The 22,937-nt window shown below is 35.5% G+C and overlaps 1 protein-coding gene and 1 non-coding gene across 3 annotated transcripts; both read right to left on the bottom strand.

The window, feature by feature from the left end:
- Window positions 1-2,821: 2,821 nt before the first annotated feature.
- LOC107611267 (pyruvate dehydrogenase (acetyl-transferring) kinase, mitochondrial-like) lies at window positions 2,822-6,116 on the bottom strand. 2 transcript variants are annotated; one of them, XM_016313216.3, is made up of 6 exons: window positions 5,863-6,116; window positions 5,393-5,651; window positions 5,079-5,259; window positions 4,826-4,973; window positions 3,580-3,799; window positions 2,822-3,033 (listed from the first exon to the last, which is right to left on the bottom strand). In XM_016313216.3, the coding sequence occupies exons 1-6, from the start codon at window positions 6,094-6,096 to the stop codon at window positions 2,975-2,977; spliced, it is 1,101 nt and encodes a 366-aa protein (XP_016168702.1). In that variant the 5' UTR covers window positions 6,097-6,116; the 3' UTR covers window positions 2,822-2,974. The 2 variants fall into 2 exon arrangements, with proteins under 2 accessions (XP_016168702.1, XP_020965257.1); XM_021109598.2 differs by having other exon boundaries at window positions 4,826-5,259.
- A 12,981-nt stretch (window positions 6,117-19,097) lies between these two features.
- On the bottom strand, window positions 19,098-19,205 carry LOC148549197 (small nucleolar RNA R71). Its single transcript, XR_015897905.1, has one exon. It is a non-coding gene; the product is annotated as a small nucleolar RNA R71 (small nucleolar RNA).
- Between the last annotated feature and the right edge of the window lie 3,732 nt (window positions 19,206-22,937).

The following is a 22,937-nucleotide window of genomic DNA, read 5'->3' on the forward strand; positions in this document are numbered from 1 at the left end:
AGTAATAGATATTAGGGTTAAGTATTTTTTTTCGTCCCTAAGGTCTGGGGTGAAAATCAAATTTGTCTCCGACCTTTTTTTGTTATTAAAATCATCCTTAACGTTACAAAATATTATAAAATCATCATTTTGTCCATAAACAACATTTTTTGACAATTTTACCCTTTAAACAAAAATAAAAAATATTAAAAAAAATCACCCCACCCCACCCCTTACCCGGTTACCCCAACCCCAACCCCACCTCTTATCTCTACCTAAAACAAAAAAAAAAAAAACAAAAGACAAACAAAAGAAGAGAGAAACAGGGGAAGAAGAAAGAAAAGGAAAGGAAGAAAAGGGAGGTGACGGCGGGGAAGAGTGCGGCCGCCGCCGTCGCCGTCGCTGTCGCCATTGTGTCGTGACTAGAGAGAGAGACAAAACGAGGAGATGAGAAAGAGAACAAGAGAAGAGAGGAACAAAGGGAGAAGAAAGGAAATGAAGAAGGAGGAGGTGACGGCAGGGAAGAGTGACGATGGAGAGCTGCTCTGTTGGCGTCGGGCTCCATCACCGTCGTCGAGCTTTTGGTGGTGAGGGCCTCTGCTCTTCCTCCTCGCTCGATCTGTCCTCTCCTCAACTACAGCTGCGACGGCCACTGCGACGGTAGTAGCTTCCATGCCATCACTTCTTCCTCCTTTTTCCTTCAACCGCAATGGTGACGGACGGCAGCAACACCACCCCTCTTCTCTCTTTTTTCTCTCTTTTGCCTTCTCTCTTTTCTGCATTCTCTCTCTTGAGTTTGAAGGATTGGAATTTGAAATTTTCTGTCTTGAATTCTGAAGGATTGCTGTTCTTGTTGAAGAACTTTTGAATCTGAGATGTTGTTGATTCTGTGCTAGTTTTGTTTGATTTTTTGAAATTAAAAAAATAGTTGGTGTTGTTGTTGTGATGGATTTTTGAATTTGGATATAATGTTATTGTTGATTCTATGTTGGTTTTGTTTAATTTTTTTGAAATTAAAAAAAATTGTTGGTATTGTTGTTGTTACTCTTCACAATGGCAAGATAATTGGTTCATGCCAATGCATCCTTATGCTCAAATTGGTTTCATGATTTTGTCTGAAGAGGAAAATAGGGACATTGACCTTACCCAATTTCTCCTAGCTTCAGATGATAAGATTGGGTGCCAACAATTCGAGTGTGCGAATTCATTGCTCCTTCAATGTCAATGGAATTCATCAAATCTTGGGAACATAGTTCAGAGACTCGTCTTTCATTTCTCTTGCGCACTGAAAGAAAGGCTGAATAGAGAAGGGGATGAGGAAGGGGATGGGGGAGAAAAAAAGGAAGAGATAGGGAGTGGGGGTGCAGGTGGAGGGGAGGAGGTTTTGTTTTTATTTTTTAATATTATTTTTATTATTTATATTAATTATTAAGGGTAATTTGGTAAAAAAAATAAAATTAAAGTAGAAAAAGACAATTTTATAACGTTTTGTAACGTTGAGGATCATTTTAATAACAAAAAAAGGTCGGGACGATTTTCATTTTGGCCTCACACCTTAGGGACGAAAAAAATACTTAACCCTAGATATTATATAATTATGAAAAGAAAAAATAAGTGAATTTATAATCGTTGTTAAATAAAATTATAATTAATTTAAGAATGAGTGAGTTTATAACTAAAATTAAAATAAATTAAATAGAAGTAAACTATTTGATAAAAGATATCTGTATGTATTATAATTTCATTGAGGAGAGGGGTTCAAACCCCCTTATACAGTTCAAGCATTAGACTAGACCAGTATAGGATTGTTTAACCGGTTTTTTGGTCGAACCGACCGGTCTGGTCCGATTCTAATAACTATGCATATAGGTGTGTCCGGAGAAGAATTTTTTATTTCTTGTTAAGACATGGTTGGACACGGCAAACACGCGTGTCGGCCGAGTATCGTGTCCGACATGCGGACACCACAATTCAACGAAGTGTTCGTGCTTCATAGGTTAAAAATAAAAAATATAATGGCGTATTCAATTGAAAGCAATACTTTAGGCTTGTTTAGGTGGATTTTTAAGAAAAGATCTTTTTTTCAAGTTATTTTTTTTAAAAGATCTTATAGAAAAGTAAAAATAATTTTATGTTTAGATACTCATACCAGAAGATCTTTTTATCTATCAATTATGTTTGGATATAATAATATGAAAGTAATTTTTTGTTTATTTATTATGTGAAAAATATTTTTTAAAGAAAAAATCTCTTTTTAAAAAAGATGTAAATTATACCTTCTCAAAAAAATATTTTTTCAATTTTTCTAGTACTTTTACTTTTATTACTAAAAATTTATTAAACACGCCAAAAAAAAAAATCTTTCTATCAGTTCCATATTCAAAAAAATAGACAACACTTTCATCGGTTGTATATTCGAAAGAATAGGTAACACTTTCTACTAGTGGCCAAAGCAAAAACAATAGGTGAAAAGTGTGGTCTAAAACTCTGCTATGAAACATTGTTTTTCGAGAATAGGCAACGTTTTTAAAAAATTGTCTTAATAAGCGTGGTATTACAAGCAAAAGCGTTGCTTTTGACCTAATACAACAACTGTATGTGCAAGGCTATCCAAAACATTGCCTCGGACTTCAAAGCGTTGCTCTGGATCAAAAGTAACCATTTTTCCAATTTTTAGTTACCGTTTTCTAATTGTTGTTTGGTAGATAAAAATGTTGTAGTGTACCCAGAAAAAATATAAACAAACTATAAATCAGAGTGACATGATCTTTACTTTTAATGAAAAAACTTCAATGGAAAAAAAAACGAAACTTAATTAAAGTGATTTTGTAATAGTCGTCAATGTAATATCAACTAAAAAAAAAATCAAGGCAGTGCGGCTGAGCGCTATACGCCTATAGACCTATTCACAAGAAAAATGCCTAGTCATCAATTACGTAGCTCTCCATCGCAACTTCTTGTATTAGGATAAAAGAATGACGAAAACAGAGAATTTTCAAGGCAGAGGTTCTTCTGAGTCTCCCAAACGACATAAATGCAGATATGCATCTGTGCCTGCAAGTAATACCCTTGAATTATGAGAGTTATCGATAATGAAAAGCTAAAACAAAAGCTAACAACTAACTGAATTGCTGATGAATTCCGATCCAAAAAATAGAGATAAAAAAATTATAATACAAATGGATACTAAAATTTAGCCTCAAATGGAAATTTGGGAGTATATACAATAGAAAATATATAGTTGAGAAAATTCAAAGCCTCACTCTAAAGATTGTAGAAATGCTAGGAAAAATAAATTACGTTACACATAGAAAGAATGAAATATTGAATTGATGTACTATACATAATAAACAACAAAATGTGGAGAATTGAGGTCGACATAGTTGAGATAACTATATCTGAAAAGTAAGCAGAAATGAGACATTATTACATGGAATCAAGTTTAACAATAATTCATCTTCAATGGAAATAGTTCCAAATTATGATAAAATGATGGAAATAAATAAGTCCACTAAATGAAAAATATTGTGAAGGAAAATGAAATGGGAGTAGCAAAAATTAGTTAGTTAGTTAGTTAGTTATAGTTGAGCTATACAATACCATATCCTTCCATGGACAATATTTGAAGGTCACCACCAAAATACTTAGCATACAAGCGGCTAATTGGGAGGCCATGACCATAGCCAGCCATTGTGACAGTATTAGCAATTCCAAGGTCTGAATCTTCATCCAATAATTGATTTGTTTTTGCTGTGCTATACAGATATGTAAATAGCTTTGGAAGTCCACTTCTTGGTATGCCTCCTCCCTCATCTGATATCTACAATAATTAATAATTTAATATCATTCACACCAACCACTTAATAATTAAGACAAAGAACCTCATCAATAGCACCAATAACATGCAAAAAATCAAGGTCAAAATTCAGATAATAAATTTTAGCTTGTGGTACACCCTGTGACATGGGTTTTGCATTGGTGATTATCTTAGAAGTTTTGCTAAAGGAACTACTTAAGGAATAAACAAGAGAGTTTGTATGGTAAAATAAAATAAGTTCAACTGATCAATCGTTGAATAGAATAACAGTTTATAGCTCCTTCATATTCCCTAACTAGTATGCTAAGCAAATGCTTCATTTTTAACAATCATTTGGCAGTTGACAATAACATTGCTAGTAAGCTAGAGTTAAGATTAAAGAATAATTTACAAATTAGATTAAGTCAGTTGAGAATCATCCCTTCATCATCAAGTGCACATTTTTGCTCCTTATCAATGAGAGACTTTTGCAACGGCCACCACGTTTAATAATGCTTCCTTTCGCTTTGATTTGTTCAATTATAAATATTTCTCACAAAATATTTCAGATTTCACTTGGTATATGTATATTTCAAACATTCAGTGTTTTAAAGTTTCATCATTAAAGAGAATAGAGAATTTTTATTACTTTTATGTTAAAATTTTATAAAGTCGTATTATATCTTTAGAAAATATTGTCATTAACTTAATAACAACTATGCTTCGGGACAACAGCTATTCCTTCTTAGTTCTTACCTTAAAATTGTTATATTCTTACTTTCGGGACAACTATGCTTCAGGACATCAGTTTTTTAACAACCAGAAACATAAAGTAATATCCTATTTTATAGATACAAAGTTAGACTTCAATCATGAAAAGATGCAAAGAAAAAGTCCATGTTGGAGAAATAATTGTGCACACAAGGGCATATATCCACAACTTAATATATGATAACTCATGCATTCTCATAAAAAACACGTGTGACTAAACATTATGCAGAAAGTAGGAATCACATTTTTCAGTTGAATTCATTGAATTTGGCTAAATACCTTTATGGTAACATCTTCTATTCCATCAGCAATAATGATTCTAACGGGAGGTGCAACTCTGTCATCATCCACAAATCGCTCTTGGACAGCTCGCAATGAATTCTTAACCAACTCAAATACCATATGATGCAAGTGACTTGGAACATACCTGATGTGAAAAGAAAAAAGAAACAACAACAGCATTTCTATTGTATAAGCAGAAAATAAACAAGAAAATTGAATCCACCATTGAAGTAAGAAGGTAGTTACGGACGGAAAAGTAAAATCAGGATCGCCATATATTGTTACTTCTGGTGCATTGCCATATTCGCGATAACACATAGCTCGCGCATCTTCAATGGCATTCCTAGTCACATCCAATGGAGACATTTTTGTGTGTATACAACCAACACAATTTGGATTTGGATTAGTTTTGTGCAATTCTAAATGTTGCCCTGTTCCAACACGTTAAACATGAAAAAGGGACAGAGATAAACATACACTACTTTACTAGATTTTGAACCACTACCAAATTTGGAGCCAACAAAACTTAAAAAGAAATTAAATATTTTTTGAATTAGCACTAACCAATAAGCATACGGATTCCAATTCTTGACAGGAAAAAGCGGTCAAGGAACTCATGAATCTCAGTATGATCTTCAATAGCAGTATTTGCATTCATAATTCTCTTTAATTGCAAAACACCCAAGGCCATTGTTGGCACCACATTGTCATGCCTCACCTTAATAGCCTTGATTATCTTAGTGAATTCTTTCTCATCACTCATGTCTTTTATCTCACGAAAAGATCTAAGATCACGGAACGAATCCAAGTACCAATCTCTAACCTATAAATCACAAAACGCAGCACAATCAAAGATGAAATTGAAGATCAATAATTACCACAAAGTAAGAAACCCTATTATGCACAAATAATGTAACACTTATTAAATCTGCGACTTATTTTTGTTAAAATTGTCGTATTTACCTACCAACAAGATTCGTATTGGTATAAATGCAACATAGAAGAAAAGTAAAAGCAACGATAGTGTAATGTGCCTTGAGAACAGCAGGTTTTTGAGATAAGCCACAAGGAAGATTCTCGAGCTCGATGGATCTTCGTGCAATTCTAACGGGAAGCTCAATGTGAAGAAACTGAGCAGAGAGGAGGAGGTTCTTGTCAGTAGGGTTGGACCCGAATTCCATCATGTACTTTAAGGTCACACCGTGTTGTTTCATGGATCCCCACTGGTGCACCTCTTCCATCACTTTCTTTGAGATTCTCGTTGCCATGCATGGTAGCTCTGTAGTCCTGCTTCTTTTGCAACAAAAACAAAAAAACAATTTCGCTCAACAATACATGTGGTTACAATTATTTATAATCAGGGCTTAAAAAAGTAATTATTATATGTTTTATAGTGTAATATAATTTGGCTGTTTTATGAGTAAAATTCGTTAAACGGATTTATTAGCTAGCAGCCTAGCAGTGATTTATTCTTTTTAATGAATTGCACATTCTAAAATTTTATGTTGCAGCCAATGATTGAATGGCACTAATTAGATGCTATCTATAATCAATAGTCTAATTAGATGCTATAATCAATTATTAAATAATAGTGTTTTTAAAGATATCAATGGCTTTAATCAGACGTTGAAATCATCATTGCACTATTGGTAATAATTAACTAGATTTAGAGTTATGCAATGCAAAAATCTAATACTATAAACTTTCTATACATAGTCGTTTACATAATTAAAAATAATAGAGGAGATTTTGATTTCACAATTAATTATAAAGTAATCTATATAATTCTTAAAATAAAAAATTATATTATAATAATAAAGTCTATAATATAATAAAATGATAATAATATAGATAAATCATCAAAATTATCCGAATATTTTTTTTGATAAAAATATTTTAAATTTTATTATTAATAAAAATATCTTCAAATTATTTAAAAACATGACAATAATGTATACCTGAAATCTTTTACATTAATGAAAAATAGTGATGCGACAAATACATCTTCTTATGTGGCAAATAAAATCTTGATATTAGCAAGTAGATCACGTCATGTTTTTTCATTAACGAGCATGTCTCTTATTATATTGGGAATTTCTGACACATTTTTAATTATTTAAAAATATTTTTATTGATAACAAAATTAAATTTGTTTTTTCAAAGTCAGATAATTCTATTCATGAAATGAAAGAAACATATAGGTGTCCATATATGGGACAAATAAAAGAAATGGAAAACTCCCAACACTTTACTATAAAGGTAATATTATATAATAATCTAATAAGAGATAAATAAAGTAAAGTACTCATCAATTAGAAAGTGAGAATTTTTTAAACTCTTTCTGCAGCTTCAAAGCCGACGCCAATATCTCTTCCACACTAGTTGATACATTATCAAAGATGAACTTGTTCCTAGTTTTCCATAAGGACCAGCTCAAAATCTCCATCATCATTCTCTGAGAGGAGTTATTGGGTTGGGTACGCAAGGGTCCCATTCTCAAGTTCCACTCGACATAGAAATCAGAGTCTTCGGTGCTCCTTCTAGTAACTGTTAAGTTCATTTTTGACCAAATTTCCTTTGATTTTACACAATGGAAGATGCAATGGTTGATTGTTTCTAGAAATTATAGGCATCTTCAGCAGATAGGTTGAATCAATGGGATGCGATGAAGCTTTTGCAGCACTGGAAACTTTTCATGGAAGCCCCTCTAAAGAAAAATCTTAATCTTCCCTAGGATTTTCATCTTCCACAATTCTTGCCACAAATTTCGTTGTCTCATAATCTCTGGGCAAAATTCAATGGGAGGATGCGAGAACCCTTAAACCACACGGTACCCAGTACTCACTTCATACAAACCACTTTTATTAAGGGCCCAATAAATTTTATCTTCTCCACCCCCAATTGTTGTTGCTAGCACACGCTGACTAGTGTCCTAAAAAAAATACTTCTAATTAGAGTTTGATTCCACTGACCATTAGAAAGTATTAAGTCTCTGACCATCAATAGTGGTTGATTTTGTAGATTGAAAGGTTTAAATGAAGAAACAACATAAGGATATGGAGGAGTAAGCCAAAGATCACTGAAGATTCGGATACTGAATCCATCACCAACTTGCCAAACCAACCCCTTTTCAACAATCCTACACCCTTCCAACCGATGGACTAGTACTTTAGAAATAATCTTATACACAACTGAGGAAAGGCTGATAGGTCTAACCTGTGTCATATCCTTTGCATCAGGAAACTTATGAATGAGACAGATTTGTGTATGGTTGAAGCTTTTTAGTAGTCACCACTGACAAAGAAACTGCGGACAGCCTTAAAAACATCCTCCCCTACTAAACTCCAGTAGAATTGAAAGAATTTAGCCGTAAATCCATCATCACCAGGGGCGCTTTGGGGGTGAACACTAAAGACCGTACGTTTTACCTCATCAAAACTGACCGGTCTAGTTAATTTTCTGTTCATGGTTACTGAAACTTTGGTTTCAAAATCTTTGAATGCATGTGCCGAATTAGCTTGGTTAATCAATGTGAAGATATCCTTGAAGTATGTTTCAGCTACTTGTGCAATTTTCTCACAGGTGGTAGCATACGTACCATCATTCGTTTCCAGTTTCCCAATTTTATTTCTTCGGATTCTGGATTGGAATGATTGGTGAAAGAAATTTTTATTTCTGTCCCCTTCTTTTAGCCATTTTACACGAGATTTCTCCTTCCAATAGCTTTCCTCCCTAGAGTAAGCATCTTCAAGTTTATTTTCCAAGGCTTCAACCTGTTCTCCCCCTATAATACCCTCCTCTCTGAGAATTTCAAGTTGAGATGTGAGTTCACCAATGTCCTTCTTCGAATTAGATTTATTCTGCTGCTGCCATTGAACAATACGGTGCCTACAATGCTTTAATTTTTTTTTAGCCAAAACAAACATTGTTGAGCCATCCACCCATTCCTTCCAAGTTTCAGTGATAATTACCCTAATTTCTTCTAAACCACACCATCTCTCCTGAAACTTAAACCTCTGATTAGATTTTTCTATGACCGGATTTGTATTAAGGAGGATAGGCGCATGATCTGAACCATTTTCTGCAAGTCGAGATAGCGACGCTGATGGAAAACAATCCATCCACTCACCCTTTGCAAGTGCACGGTCAAGCCGCTCCTTGATTTGGTCCTGCCCTCATCGCCTATTAGTCCAGGTGAACCTTCTCCCAATCATACCCAAGTCCTTTAGTCCACCACCTTTAATAAAATTCAGAAATTCAGAAATAGATTAAGCTGATTTTAACCCCCCTCATTCCTTCTCATCGAGGCTCACTATAGTATTAAAATCACCCATAATTATAACTTTTCCAAAGAAACCTTGTACAAAAGAGGAAAGTTCTGTGTATTGGGTAGACCGAATCCCATCCAAGCTATTTAAATGTACCCCAATTAGCCCCCAAAAATAGTTCAAAGCATGATCAGTTACCTTGGCAGCTATGAAAAACTCTTTTTAAACAAGAATCTCAAACCGGTGTTCCCTCCTTCCATGCTAAAACCAATCCACCAGCTGTACCCGTCGGACTAACAATCCTCCAATCCGTAAAATGACAAGATCTCAACTTACTTTCTACCAGATGAGATTATTTTTTTGTTTCACATAGAAACACAATCTCGGAAGAGCGGGATTGACACATTCCTTTATGGTTATGAACTATCAGGGGTCTTCCAAAACCGCGATAATTCCATGAAAGAACTCTCATGGCAAATTAAAAGGAAAGAATAAAGAAAGGATTAAAGAAAGAAGTTGACAAAAACAAACATTGACCTAGATGGCACAAAAATTCTGTTTTGGGAAAAACCCTAGCAGAACAAGTTGAAAAAGTATGTACTACTTACGTGAAAAAACCTAAACGGCGCTCCAGAGGGTATAATAACCGAAGCCCACCAGTGGTTCACTTTATTCCTAAATTTAAAAAATTTTTGTCAACACCAAGATAATCCAAATACATTTTTTGCAATTTACCCTAATAATATAATAAAAATAACTCTGTCAATATATATATATATATATATATATATATATATATATATATATATATAAAAGTATTTGTTTAAGTAGAATTTTTTATTTTGGACGTCACTTCTTCACTTTTCTGCTTTTTGGATGGGTGCTCTCCCCCGAGTGAAGGCATAAGCCGTAGACAGTCACTAGTTTGATCGCTATGCCATTCTCGGCAACGATGTGGTGATAGCTGATCGACGAGTTGCTTCGGTCTACCTTGTTGAATCATCTACATTGATTGAGGACTCGATGTCAGAATGCATTCTTCCCTGTTGTAGAAGTTTTTGTTTAAGTAGAATTTTTTATTTTTAAAACAAAAAATTGTATCATAAATAAATTTTGTACTATAATACAAGGGATTTTTTAAATAAATAATTTAATTATTTTATTTACCGAAATATGTAATTTGTAGCGTATTTACTAATTTATATCACATTGATTTATCTCGTTTATAGTGTAAACGAGATACATTCATAATTATCTCGTTTACACTATAAATAAGATATGTGTATGATTATAAAAAAATTACAATTAAAATAATATCAAATTTCTTAAAAACCAACTCATTTGAATTAACACTCATAGTTATCAAAACTGAACCGATAATTGACCTGATTATACGATTGGGTCACTGGGTCACTGGTTCAACTGATAGGTCACTGATTTATCCAGTTGACCCAGTTATAATTAAATAAAAATATAAAATTATAAAATAAAATTAAAATTAAATGCATATTTTTAAAAAATTATATTAATAACAATCAAATATCAATTCTTAAATATAATTTATGGTGCAAAAAAAATAATAAATTAGCAAAAAAACTCTACATCCATGTAAAAATTATATGGATGTTATCCAAGTTCGTTTCACTCCATGCCCCGCACAGTGGTTTGTGTGACACGCACCTAAAACAAACGTATATAACCTAATCCTTATTTTGCGTCACTAACCTTTCTCAACGTAAACCTTTCGATACAACATCAACCTTTTTTTGCGTTAAATTTGTTGCTCTACTGTTTTTGTGTTTTTCTTCTCTGCATTATGAATTTAGATTGACTTCAACGTAATTAGCTTCGTCGTTCATCTTCTTCTTCGTTTTCTTCTTTGATTTGCACTTCTGAATTGAAACAATGAATGAATCAACTTCAAATCAATTGAATGAGTGCGATTTGGAAAATTCTTCCGAAATGTATCAATTTAATGAGGTTTGGATTATTGAATTTTGAATCTAATTCAATGGAATGAAATTGCTAATTTTATTTGAAGAGAATTGAATGGACTGAGGTGATCTTTATCTAAATTGAATTGAATTGAATTGATAATATGTAATTGTGAGTGTGAGTAACTGTGACTACCTGTGAGTAATTGTGAGTAACTTTTCGGTTCGGTGAGTACTAAAGAGTTGGTTCACCATGTTCATGTTTTCAGTTCGGTAAGCAGAAAGGAGTCTACAAAAAAATTGGACGAATATATTCTGTTTTGTTCCCTAAGCACTATATAATTGTTTCACCGTAATTAAGATTTCGGTTCACCATAATTAAGATTTCAGTTCACTATGCAGACCAGCTGTGTTGTGGATGAAAAATTTGTTCCAAAGGTGGGAATGATTTTCAAGACATTAGAAGAAGCTGGAAAGTTCTACAAACATTATTCCAAACTTGCCGGTTTTTCTACTAAAATAAGGAACACGACTCGGGATGGAGACAAGATTAAGAATCAACTAATTGTATGCTCGAGAGAGGGGAGGTGGAAATCAAAGATATCTCCAACTTTCAAAACAAACCCTTTAGCTGGGTTAAATTATCCGGCCAGAATTTACGTACACATAATGAAGGATGTTGGTCTTTGGACAATTTCTAAAGTTGTTTTGAATCACTCATATCCTTGTTGTCCAGACCAGGCTGAGATGCTCAAACAACACAGGGAGCTTAGCATGTTCGTGCGTCGCACCATCGAAACCCACAAAGAAGCCAGAATCAGACTGAGCAAAAGTGAGATCATTAGTGAGTGATTAAGTTTTGCCTTGGCATCTCATTAGTAATTGAGTGATTAAGTGTTGTTTGAGATCTTTGTACTATATGATCATTAGTGTTTAAGTGTCTATGTCTTAAAGCTATGAATGTCCTATGAATCCATCACCTCTCTTAAATGAAAAATGTTCTAAAAATAAAAGAACAAGAAGTACATGATTTCGAATTCATCCTTGAAATTAGTTTAATTATTTTGATGTGGTGACAATACTTTTTGTTTTCTGAATGAATGCTTGAACAGTGCATATGTCTTTTGAATTTGCTGTTTATGAATGTTAAAATTGTTGGCTCTTGAAAGAATGATGAAAAAGGAAAAATGTTGTTGATGATCTGAAAAATCATAAAATTGATTCTTGAAGCAAGAAAAAGCAGTGAAAAAGCAAAAGCTTGCAAAAAAAATTTTGGCAAAAATAAAAGAAAAAAAGAAAAAAAAGAAAGAAAAAGAAAAAGCAAGCAGAAAAAGCCAAGAGCTCTTTAAACCAAAAGGCAAGAGCAAAAAGCCAGTAACCCTTTAAACCAAAACTCAAGGGTGAAAAGGATCCAAGGCTATAGGAGGGCCTAAAGGAATAAAATCCTGGCCTAAGCGACTAAACCAAGCTGTCCCTAACCATGTGCTTGTGGCACGAAGGTGTCAAGTAAAAACTTGAGACTGAGCAGTTAAAGTCGTGGTCCAAAGCAAAAAGATTGTGCTTAAGAGCTCTGGACACCTCTAAGTAGGGACTCTAGCAAAGCTGAGTCACAATCTGAAAAGGTTCACCCAGTTATGTGTCTGTGGCATTTATGTATCCGGTGGTAATACTGGAAAACAAAATGCTTAGGGTCACGGCCAAGACTCATAAAGTAGCTATGTTCAAGAATCAACATACAGAACTAGGAGAATCAATAACACTATCTGAATTCTGAGTTCCTATAGATGCCAATCATTCTGAACTTCAAGGGATAAAGTGAGATGCCAAAACTGTTCAGAGGCAAAAAGCTACTAGTCCCGCTCATATAATTGGAGCTAAGTTTCATTGATATTTTGGAATTTATAGTATATTCTCTTCTTTTTATCCTATTTGATTTTCAGTTGCTTGGGGACAAGCAACAATTTAAGTTTGGTGTTGTGATGAGCGGATAATTTATACGCTTTTTTGGCATTGTTTTTAGTATGTTTTTAGTATATTTTAGTTAGTTTTTATTATGTTTTTATTAGTTTTTAAATAAAAATCACATTTCTGGACTTTACTATGAGTTTGTGTGTTTTTCTATGATTTCAGGTATTTTCTGGCTGAAATTGAGGGACCTGAGCAAAAATCTGATTCAGAGGCTGAAAAAGGACTGCAGATGCTGTTGGATTCTGACCTCCTTGCACTCGAAGTAGATTTTCTGGAGCTAAAGAATCCCAATTGATGCGCTCTCAATTGCGTTGGAAAGTAGACATCATGGGCTTTCCAGCAATATATAATAGTCCATACTTTGCTCGAGATTTGATGGCCCAAACTGGTGTTCCACGTCAGCATAGAAATTCTGGCGTCAAAACGCCAGAACTGGCATAAAAGCTGGAGTTAAACGCCCAAACTGGCACAAAAGCTGGCGTTTAACTCCAAGAAAACTCTACACGTGAAAGCTTCAACGCTCAGCCCAAGCACACACCAAGTGAGCCCTGAAGTGGATTCTGCATCATTTACTCATTTCTATAAACCCTAGGTTACTAGTTTTCTACAAATAGGACCTTTTGCTATTGTATTTTAAACACTTGATCATACTTTTGATCTTGGTTCTTCTGGTTCCCTCTCTGGGGCATAAGCCAATGATCACCATTATCACTTTAGTAATTTCAACGGTGGAGTTTCTACACACCATAGATTAAGGTGTGGAGCTCTGCTGTTCCTCATGAATTAATGCAAAATACTATTATTTTTCTATTCAACTCAAGCCTATTTCTGTTCTAAGATATCCATTCGTTCTTCAACATGATGAATGTGATGATCCGTGACACTCATCACCATTCTCACCTATGAACGCGTGCCTGACAACCACTTCCGTTCTACATGCAAACAAGCTTGAATGTGTATCTCTTGGGTTTCTAATCTAAGATTAGAACCTTCATGGTATAGGCTAGAATCAATTGGTGGCCATTCCTGAGATTTGGAAAGTCTAAACCTTGTCTGTGGTATTTTGAGTAGGATCAGGGAAGGGATGACTGTGACGAGCTTCAAACTCACGAGTGTTGGGCGTAGTGACAGACGCAAAAGGATCAATGGATCCTATTCCAACATGATCGAGAACCAACAGCTGATTAGTCTTGCGGTGACAGCGCATTTGGAACATTTTCACTGAGAGGACGGGAGGTAGCCATTGACAACAGTGAAACCCAACATACAGCTTGCCATGAAAAGGAGTATGAATGATTGGAAGAAGGCAATAGGAAAGCAAAGGTTTAGAAGGAACAAAGCATCTTCATACGCTTATCTGAAATTCTCACCAATGAATTACATAAGTATCTCTATCCTATTTTATGTTTTATTCATATTTTAATTATCAATTCTCCATAACCATTTGAATTCGCCTGACTGAGATTTACAAGATGACCATAGCTTGCTTCAAGCCGACAATCTGATGCCAAGGCATCTTAGGCTAGTTTCACTAGCATTTTTCTGTTAGTTTTAGTTGTTTTATGCATTTTCTTGAGCTTAAAGTAACCAAGAATGGTTAAATGAATAACAAAGCAATGAACCATCCAAACAGCATGATTTTTATGCAAATTTCATGAAGTTTTTAGTTATATTACTTAAATGCTATGAATGGAAGATTCTCATGAAAATTTGCAAGACTTTGATGCAGTTGTTTGGATGATTTCAGGGAAGAAGAGGCTAGGCAAGGAAGCAATAAAAATCAATAAAGGAAGCTTGAATATCACATGTGGAGTTTAAGTTCCAGTTTAAGCTTAAACTGGAACTTAAACGGCCAAAATCATGAAAGCTGAGAAAAGGGTGAAAGTGGCGTTTAACCTCCAGTTTAACCTTAAACTGGAAGTTAAACGCCAGAAATGGGAAATGAACCAGGGAGCCATTTCCACGTTTAAGCTCCAGTTTAACCTTAAACTGGAGCTTAAACGTGTTCGACCAAGTTTTCTCCTCCAGGGTTGCTTTCTCCATTTCCACGTTTAAGCTCCAGTTTAACCTTAAACTGGAGCTTAAACGTGTTCGACACCTCCAGGGCTACCTTTCTCCCCTTCCACGTTTAAGCTCCAGTTTAACCTTAAACTGGAGCTTAAACGTGTTCGACACCTCCAGGATGGCTTTCTCTATTTCCACGTTTAAGCTCCAGTTTAACCTTAAACTGGAGCTTAAACGTGTTCGACCTCCAGGGCTGCCTTTCCTATCTCCACGTTTAAGCTTCAGTTTAACCTTAAACTGAAGCTTAAACATGTTCGACTACGTTACCCTCCAGGGATGCCTTCTTCCATTTCCACGTTTAAGCTTCAGTTTAACCTTAAACTGAAGCTTAAACGTGCTTCCACAAAAGGCATCACTGGAAGTGTCTGGCGTTTAAGCTGCAGTTTAAGCTTAAACTGCAACTTAAACGCCACTATTGGAAAAGGTTTCTGGGCCAAAAATATTGCAGTTTAAGTTAGCTTTTGAGCACAAACATTAACTTAAACTTACTCTGGTATGAAACCCAATTGAATATCATGGTTTATGGGATTGGGCCTGAAGGATTGATGAGTCTGGAATTTCAATTTGTTGAGTCATGTGTCATTACTTGATTATCACTAAGTTGGCTCAATGAATGTTACAGAATGTGGATCAGCAGCCTCATCAAGATTATGGATCATAAACCCAAAGCAAAAGGAAAGCAGGGAGAGGCCTCAAAGCCCAAGAAACACAACAGAAGCTCAATATAGAAAGTGTATAAATAGGATAGAATTTAAGTTAGGAGGGACTTTGACCTTTTCATTTTGCTAGTTTTCATACCTTGTAATTGAATTCAGAGCTATGACTCACTAAACCCCCTTTCATTGGGTTAGGGAGCTCTATTGTAATTCAATGAATCAATAATAGTTTATCTTCTTCTTCAATCTTTTCTCTTGAATTTTGTTAGAAAGTTTCTCGATCTAATTCCATTGGGTAGTTGTCTTGGGAAAGAAACTACTCATAATTGGAATCCTTCGGAACCTTGGGAAAGGAATGGAGGATTCATGCTAGAGAAGCTTTCTCACAGTGAATTGGATTGGGGTTTGGATGGATATTGTGACATGTAATCCTACCAAATTGTGGTTCATGAAACTGTGTGGTATAATCAGTGATCGAGTATCATCTCTTCTTATGAACATTTAAACCAAGGGATTGGGAATTTGTTTGTTTTTAGAGAGAATTGGTGAGCCAAGGGATTGGGATCCAATCATATAAGATTGCCAAGCAAAATTCAATGAACGCATTGGTTGAGGAAGAGATAAACATGTTTTGATTCGGAGATCTCAATATCTCCTATAACCCAATGAATTCCCCATCTCTGATTTCTACTTTCTCTTTACATTCTGCAACTCAATTCATGCAATCACCCCCATTCCCTTTTAATTTCAGCAATTTAGCTTCTGCTCTTTAATTCATGCAATTTAAGATTCCGCCATTTCAATTTCTTGCCATTTACGTTTCCCACCAATTTTACATTCCGCAATTCTCATCTAATTCTTGATTCCGCTCAACTAGACATACTTCTAATCCGAATTGCTCATTCAACCAATCCTTGTGGGATTCGACCTCACTCTATTGTGAGTTTTTACTTGACGATAACCGGTGCACTTGCCGGAAGGAATTTTGCCGATCGTGCAATTTCCTAAATCGTAGCATAACTAGTTTATGCGCATCACAATCTCCGTGGGATCGACCCTTACTCACGTAAGGTTTATTACTTGGACGACCCAGTACATTTGCTGGTTAGTTGTGCGGAGTTGTGACAAAGAGTTGAGATTATAATTGTGCGTACCATGATGTTGGCGCCATTGATGATCACAATTTCGTGCACCAAGTGTTTGGCGCCGTTGCCGGGGATTGTTCAAGTTTGGACAGTTGACGGTTCATCTTGTTGCCCAGATTAGGTAGTTTTATTTTATGTTTAAGCTTTTTACCTTTTAATTTTCAAAAAATTTCAAAAAAAAAATTGTATTTCTATTTTGTTCTTCAGAACTTTTAAGAATGAATTCTAGAGTTTCATGATGATTTATTGAAGTCTGGCTGGCTGAGAAGCCATGTCTAATCTTTTGGACTGAGGTTTCAACTTATCATCACAAGGGCTTGTTGGTTTCTATCAATCTTGCTGTTGAACGTAATGATTTGCTAAAGCTTGGCTGGCCATTGGCCATGTCTAGTATTTTGGACCGAAGCTTTCACTGAAAGCTTGGTTGGCTAGTAAGCCATGTCTAATTCCTGGACCGGAGTTTTAGACTAACATTGCATGATTCCTGGAATTCTCATTAAGAATTTTGAAGTCCTTTTTTTTCTCTTTTTCCACTTAATTTTCAAAAAAATTAGAAAAAATTTTTAAAAAATCTTAAAATCAAAAATATTTTATGTTTCTTGTTTGAGTCTAGTGTCTAATCTTGAGTTTGGTGTTAATTGCATTCTTCTAATTTTCGAAAATTACATGCATTATGTTCTTCATTGATCTTCAAGTTGTTCTTGATGATTTCCTTGCTCATATCTTTAAATTCTCTTGTTTTGTGTCTTTTGTTGTTTCTCATATGCATTTTCAAATTGTTATAGTCCTTAGTATACAAACTTCTAAGTTTGGTGTCCTGCATGCATTATTTGTTTAATCTTAGTTTTCCAACCATGTCTTTTCAAGTCAATAATACAGAGAATTGAAGATTCAAGAACATGCAGTAGAGGAATTACAGAGAAAAAGCTGGGCATTCAAAACGCTTAGTGAGGAAGGAAAACTGGCGTTAAATGCCAGAATGGATGCCATTCTGAGCGTTTAACGCCAGGAGGACACTAGAGGGAAGATTTTGTTTTTAATTCAAATCTTTTTCAAATCATATCTCTTCAATCATATCTTTTCAAAATCAATTTCTTTCCATTTTTTAAATTATTATTATTTTCGAAAATCCTTGCTACAATTAATGATTTAACTCAAAATTTTTAAGTTGTTACTTGCCTATTAAGAAAGGATCAAATTTTAATTCTAGAATCATATCTTTTAATTTCCTGTTAGTCAAGTAATCAACTTTAATTTTAAAAATTTCTCTTTTTAATTTGATTCTCAATCATATCTTCTCAATCATATCTTTTCAATCACATCTTTTTCAAAATTAATTTTCAATCATATATTTTTTATTTCTAATTTCAAAATCTTTTCCAAAAAACACTTAATTTCTTTCCCAATCTTAGTTTTCGAAAATCATTTACCAAAATTTCAAAATTTCTTTTAATTATTTCAAAATCTTTTTACTTTAATTTCGAAAATTCTTCCCCTCTTCCCAAATCCTTCTATTTAAAGGACTAACACTTCTCCATTATCAGTAATTCGAACTCTGTCCCTCTTGATAAGTTTGAATTCTCTCTTCTCTACCTCATCCTTCTATTTTTTTTTATTTTCCTCTGACACCTCAAGGAATCTCTATACTGTGATATAGAGGATTCCATATTTTCTTCTCCTCTCTTTTTATATGAGCAGGAGCAAGGACAATGGCATTCTTGTTGAAGCTAATCCTGAACCTGAAAGGACCTTGAAGAGAAAGCTAAAAGAAGCTAAAGTACAACTCTCTATAGAGGACCTAACAGAAACTTTCAAACAAGAAGAAGCCATGGCAGCCGAAAATAACAACAATGCCAACAATGCAAGGAAGGTACTTGGTGACTTTACTGCACCTACTCCCGACTTCTATGGGAGAAGCATCTCAATCCCTGCCATTGGAGCAAAAAACTTTGAGCTTAAGCCTCAATTAGTTTCTCTGATGCAACAGAATATGCAAGTTTTGTGGACTTCCATTGGAAGATCCTCATCAGTTCTTAGCTGAATTCTTACAAATCTGTGACACTGTCAAGACCAATGGGGTTGATCCTGAGGTCTACAAGCTTATGCTCTTTCCCTTTGCTGTAAGAGACAGAGCTAGAACATGGTTGGATACACAACCTAAAGAAAGCCTGAACTCTTGGGAAAAGCTAGTCAATGCCTTCTTGGCAAAGTTTTTTCCACCTCAAAAATTGAGCAAGCTTAGAGTGGAAGTCCAAACCTTCAGACAGAAGGAAGGTGAATCCCTCTATGAAGCTTGGGAAAGATACAAGCAATTGATCAGAAGGTGTCCTTCTGACATGCTTTCAGAATGGAGCATGGTGCACGAAATTGTGATCTCAGGAAACGGCGCCAGAAACTCTATACGCACGTCTTAATAAATCGTTTTTCATTCACAACTTCGATACAACTAACCAGCAAGTGCACTGGGTCGTCCAAGTAATAAACCTTACGTGAGTAAGGGTCGATCCCACGGAGATTGTTGGTATGAAGCAAGCTATGGTCACCTTGTAAATCTCAGTCAGGCGGATATAAAATAGTTATGAAGTTTTCGAACATAAATAATAAATAGATAGAAAATAAGGATAGAAACACTTATGTATATCATTGGTGAGAATTTCAGATAAGTGTATAGAGATGCTTTCGTTCCTCTGAACCTCAGCTTTCCTGCTGTCTTCATCCAATCAGTCTTACTCCTTTCCATGGCTGGCTTTATGTAAGGACATCACCGTTGTCAATCGCTACTTTTAATCCTCTCTGGAAAATGGTCCGATGCGCTGTCACTGCATGGCTAATCGTCTGGAGGCATCACCCTTGCCAATGGCTGCATCCAATCCTCTTGTGAAAATGGTCCAAATGCTCTGTCACAGCACGGCTAATCATCTGAGGTTCTCGATCATACTGAAATAGGATTCACCCTCCTTTTGCGTCTGCCACTACGCCCAGCACTCGCGAGTTTGAAGTTCGTCACAGTCATTCAATCCCAGAGTCCTACTCGGAATACCACAGACAAGGTTTAGACTTTCCGGACTCTCATGAATGCCGCCATCAATCTAGCTTATACCACGAAGATTCTGATTAAGAGATCCAAGAGATACTCATTCAATCTAAGGTAGAATGGAAGTGGTTGTCAGGCACGCGTTCATAGGGAATGATGATGATTGTCACGTTCATCACATTCAGGTTGAAGTGCGAATGAATATCTTAGAAGCGGAATAAGTTGAATTGAATAGAAAAACAGTAGTACTTTGCATTAATCTTTGAGGAACAGTAGAGCTCCACACCTTAATCTATGGAGTGCAGAAACTCTACCGTATGAAAATACATAAGTGATAATAGTCCAGGCATGGCCGAATGGCCAGCCCCCATGAAAGTCTAAGATAGCATAAAACTGATCAAAGATGATCCGAAGATGTCTAATACAATAGTAAAAAGTCCTATTTATACTAAACTAGTTACTAGGGTTTACAGAAGTAAGTAATTGATGCATAAATCCGCTTCCGGGGCCCACTTGGTGTGTGCTTGGGCTGAGCTTGAATGTTACACGTGTAGAGGTCAATCTTGGAGTTGAACGCCAGTTTGTAACGTATTTCTGGCGTTCAACTCTGGCTTGTGACGTGTTTCTGGCGTTTAACTCCAGACAGCAGCGTAGAACTGACGTTCAACGCCCTTTTACGTCGTTTAAACTCGACCAAAGTATAGACTATTATATATTGCTGGAAAGCCCTGGATGTCTACTTTCCAACTCAATTAGAAGCGCACCATTTTGAGTTCTGTAGCTCCAGAAAATCCACTTTGAGTGCAGGGAGATCAGAATCCAACAGCATCAGCAGTCCTTCTTCAACCTCTGAATCTGATTTTTGCTCAAGTCCCTCAATTTCAGCCAGAAAATACTTGAAATCACAAAAAAACACACAAAATCATAGTAAAGTCCAGAAATGTAAATTTAACATAAAAACTAATGAAAACATCCCTAAAAGTAACTAGATTCTACTAAAAACATACTAAAAACAATGCCAAAAAGCGTATAAATTATCCGCTCATCACAACACCAAACTTAAATTGTTGCTTGTCCCCAAGCAACTGAAAATCAAATAGGATAAAAAGAAGAGAATATACTATAAATTCTAAACTATCAATAAAACATAGCTCCAATCAGATGAGTGGGACTTGTAGCTTTTTGCCTCTTGAATAGTTTTGGCATCTCGCTTTATCCATTGAGGTTCAGAATGATTGGCATCTATAGGAACTCAGAGTTCAGATAGTGTTATTGATTCTCCTAGTTCAGTATGGTGATTCTTGAACACAGCTATTTTATGAGTCTTGGCCGTGGCCCTAAGCACTTTGTTTTCCAGTATTATCACCGGATACATAAATGCCACAGACACATAATTGGGTGAACCTTTTCAGATTGTGACTCAGCTTTGCTAAAGTCCCCAATTATAGGTGTCCAGAGTTCTTAAGAACACTCTTCTTTTGCTTCGGACCTTGACTTTAACCGCTCAGTCTCAAGTTTTCACTTGACACCTTCACGCCACAAGCACATGGTTAGGGACAGCTTGGTTTAGCCGCTTAGGCCAGGATTTTATTCCTTTAGGCCCTCCTATCCACTGATGCTCAAAGCCTTGGGATCCTTTTTATTTACCCTTGTCTTTTGGTTTTAAGGGTTATTGGCTTTTTGCTCTTGCCTCTTGGTTTTAAGAGCTTTTGGCTTTTTCTGCTTGCTTTTTCTTTTTATTTTTTTTTGCCTATATTTTTTTCCCTTTTTTTTTTCTGCAAGCTTTGTTCTTTGCTGCTTTTTCTTGCTTCAAGAATCATTTTTATGATTTTTCAGATTATCAAATAACATGTCTCCTTATCATCATTCTTTCAAGAGCCAACATATTTAACATTCTTAAACAACAACTTCAAAAGACATATGCACTGTTCAAGCATTCATTCAGAAAACAAAAAGTATTGTCACCACATCAATATAATTAAACTAAGTTCAAGGATAAATTCGAAACTCATGTACTTCTTGTTCTTTTGAATTAAAATAGTTTTCATTTAAGAGAGGTGATGGATTCATAGGACATTCATAACTTTAAGACAAAGTTACTAAATACTAATGATCATGTAATGAAGACACAAACATGGATAAGCACTTAACATAGAGAAAACGAAAAACAGAGAATGTAAGAACAAGGAATGAGTCCACCTTAGTGATGGTGGCGTTTCCTTCTTGAGGAACCAATGATGTCCTTGAGCTCTTCTATGTCTCTTCCTTGTCTTTGTTGCTCCTCCCTCATTGCTTTTTGATCTTCTCTTATTTCATGAAGGATGATGGAGTGCTCTTGATGTTCCACCCTTAATTGTCCCATGTTGGAACTTAATTCTCCTAGAGAGGTGTTGATTTTGCTCCCAATAGTTTTGTGGAGGAAAATGCATTTGAGGCATCCCCGGGATCTCATGGTGATGAGCTTCATGCGTCTCTTGAGATCCATGAATGGGCTTTCTTGCTTGCTCTATCCTTTTCTTAGTGATGGGCTTCTCTTCCTCAATGGGAATGTCTCCTTCTATGAAAGCTCCAGCTGAGTAACATAGATGGCAAATAAGATGAGGAAAAACTAGCCTTGCCCCAGGGGAGGGCTTTTCGGCTATTTTGTAGAGTTCAAGGGAGATGACTTCATGAACTTCTACTTCTTCTCCAATCATGATGCTATGGATCATGATGGCCCGATCCACAGTAACTTCAGATCGGTTGCTAGTGGGGATGATGGAGCGTTGGATGAACTCCAACCATCCTCTAGCCACAGACTTGAGGTCCAGTCTTCTTAATTGAACTGGCTTGCCTTTGGAGTCAATCTTCCATTGAGCTCCTTCCACACATATGTCCATGAGGACTTGGTCCAACCTTTGATTAAAGTTGACCCTTCTAGTGTAGGGGCGTGCATCTCCTTGCATCATAGGCAAGTTAAACGCCAACCTCACATTTTCCGGACTAAAATCTAAGTATTTCCCCCGAACCATTGTAATATAATTCTTTGGGTTTGGGTTCT

Source organism: Arachis ipaensis, chromosome B8 (genome assembly GCF_059453495.1).
Source record: "Arachis ipaensis isolate K30076 ecotype BB chromosome B8, ASM5945349v1, whole genome shotgun sequence".
Lineage (NCBI taxonomy): Eukaryota > Viridiplantae > Streptophyta > Magnoliopsida > Fabales > Fabaceae > Arachis > Arachis ipaensis.

Coding starts and splice junctions, on each gene's coding strand:
- LOC107611267 (XM_021109598.2), bottom strand. CDS start 6,096: ATGGCAACGAGAATCTCAAAGAAAGTGATGGAAGAGGTGCACCAGTGG. Junction 5,652..5,862: donor AAAAACCTGCTGTTCTCAAG/GCACATTACACT, acceptor TGTGATTTATAG/GTTAGAGATTGGTACTTGGA. Junction 3,800..4,825: donor TAGAAGATGTTACCATAAAG/GTATTTAGCCAA, acceptor TAATTATTGTAG/ATATCAGATGAGGGAGGAGG.